The following is a 2,315-nucleotide window of genomic DNA, read 5'->3' on the forward strand; positions in this document are numbered from 1 at the left end:
TGGTTTTTTTTTTTTTTTTTTTTTCTTTTTGTCTTTTTTCGTGACCGGCAACGGGATCGCAACCCTCGGTGTCACGCCCGCACCGCGCTCAACCAGTGAGCGGACCGGTCTCTATATGGGATCCGAACCCTCGGCGGGAGCGCCGCCACACTCCCAAGCACCGCACTCTACCGAGTGCGCCACCGGGCCGGCCCTCTCTTGTGGCTTTTAATCTCTAAACTCTCAAAAACTAGTGTTCAACCAGTAGAGACTTCCATCTGTCATTCAGATAAGTTCTTTGGCTTCTTAGAATCTGACAGACTTTGTACAGAAGGAATAGAAATTGGATTGTAGAGTATGGCATCCCTAACACATGAAACTACATTCCAGCTCCACCGGCAGTCACTTCTCTATGTTGGGCATTGGAGACATTGTGATGCCCGGTCTCCTGTTGTGCTTTGTCCTTCGCTATGACAACTACAAAAAACAAGCCAGTGGTGACTCCTGTGGTGCTTCTGGACCCGCCAACATCTCTGGGCGCATGCAGAAGGTCTCCTACTTTCACTGCACCCTCATCGGATACTTTGTAGGTAAGAGAGACTACAGATGATCCCCTCTTGTTGTCCTCTGACCCTCGGAATTAAGTCAGATTTTCTAGCTGCAAGCGCTGAACAGGAGAATGGTAACTCTGGTTGCTATTATAGATAACCAAAAAGAAACCTTCCTGGCCCATGAGATGATAAATGCTCTCTATACTGGATAGCCCAGTTCGCTATCCAACAATATGTCTGAAGAACATTGCAGGAAGAGCATGGTTAGTCCTCATAGCCAAGGATACATACAACATAATGCTCAGGGATTAGTCTCTGCTTAAATCTTCTTGAGTTTAATGAATATCATGTTTATTTCCTACTTTATTACACAGGTATTTGCCTTCATTAGTTCTAACATTTCTGTCACCTCTGACCTAGGATCGTCCCTATAGGGCTAGCTTTTCTCTAGCTAGCTGACTTCTAGGCAGACAGGAAGAGACCATTGTAACTAGGCTAGGAGTGGCAGTAAGCTGTCTGCAACTGCGACTGCTACCACAGAGTGAGTGGAATTGAGCTTTTCTCCAACCTTTGTGCCTCCTGCTTGACATCAGCACTTGCCTCATTCCATAGCATTTAACACACATAGGCTCATTTCAGTCCAAGTGGTATTATCCCCATTAGAGAGATGAGGCTGAGACTCAGAGAGGTGAAATGCCTGAACCAGGGTTACATAGCTATTGTGAGTAACAGAGCTGGAATTTGAACCCAGGTCTTTGCCTCCAAGTCCAGCACCACACACCACAGGAGACAGAGGGCGACCAGGCACATTCAGGGCTGAGAGGAGGGTTTGAACCCAGGAACCTGAACAAAGTGGGACTTGGGTCAGTCATGGGTCCTTGGACATCTAGGTTTTTTTAAAGCTGTGCTGTTCCACTTTTTTTTTTTTTTTTACTGCTCAAGCTGGGCATTTCACATCCTAGCCTAGGGTGGAATATGTCATGTTAGATCTATACAATTTCAGGACTTTGCCAAGAAGCAGCCAGATGACAGAGTTTCTCTCTCCTCTCTCAGGGATGGCCCCTTGGAGTTACTCATGAATGTCTCTCTTTCCAAATAGGTCTGCTCACTGCTACTGTGGCGTCTCGCATTCACCGAGCTGCCCAGCCTGCCCTTCTCTATTTGGTGCCATTTACCTTATTGCCACTCCTCACGATGGCCTATTTAAAGGTGAGAGAAGCAGTTATAAACCTGTGAAAGCAGTAACTTGGCTTTGACCGTGTAGTTGGGTATGTACTCTCTTCGCTGGAGGTTGTTCTGGCAGAAGCCCTAAGCTCTTGATCTTGACTGGTTTTTTTGTGCGCTAACCTGGCATTAGCAAACTCTCCCAGATTCTTGCAACCACTGGTAGAAAATGCTGATGAGTTAAACCACTATACCACCTGGTCACAGAGTAATTAACCGAAATCCCAAGAGCCCTGATGTAGAGACTTTCTGCTTCTCTAAAAAGCAGTACCCTGTTGCCATCTAACAACTTTTTTAATACTTTGCATTAAAGTTTGTAAATGACGGGCCGGCCCGGTGGCGCACTGCGCTAGTGCGCCGCTTGGGAAGCGCAGCAGCGCTCCCGCCGAGGGTTCGGATCCCACATACAGACCGGTTCCCGCTCACTGGCTGAGCGAGGCGCAGGGGCAACACCGAGGGTTGCGATCCCGTTGCCGGTCCCGGTCCGGTACGGGGACGACACTGAGGGTTGCGATCCATTGCCGGACATGGAAAAAAGACAAAAAAAAAAAAAGTTTCACT

General features: G+C 47.7%; 1 protein-coding gene across 1 annotated transcript in view; it reads left to right on the forward strand.

The window, feature by feature from the left end:
* Positions 1 to 2,315, forward strand: part of SPPL3 (signal peptide peptidase like 3) — a 139,938-nt gene that overhangs the window by 134,838 nt on the left and 2,785 nt on the right. The window contains exons 9-10 of the mRNA XM_008569345.1: positions 370 to 569; positions 1,630 to 1,739. Coding sequence (XP_008567567.1) covers positions 370 to 569; positions 1,630 to 1,739 — 310 coding nt within the window. The remainder of the gene's footprint in view (positions 1 to 369; positions 570 to 1,629; positions 1,740 to 2,315) is intronic.

The sequence above is a fragment of the Galeopterus variegatus genome, unplaced genomic scaffold (genome assembly GCF_000696425.1).
Source record: "Galeopterus variegatus unplaced genomic scaffold, G_variegatus-3.0.2 Scaffold487, whole genome shotgun sequence".
In the NCBI taxonomy this organism is placed as follows: domain Eukaryota; kingdom Metazoa; phylum Chordata; class Mammalia; order Dermoptera; family Cynocephalidae; genus Galeopterus; species Galeopterus variegatus.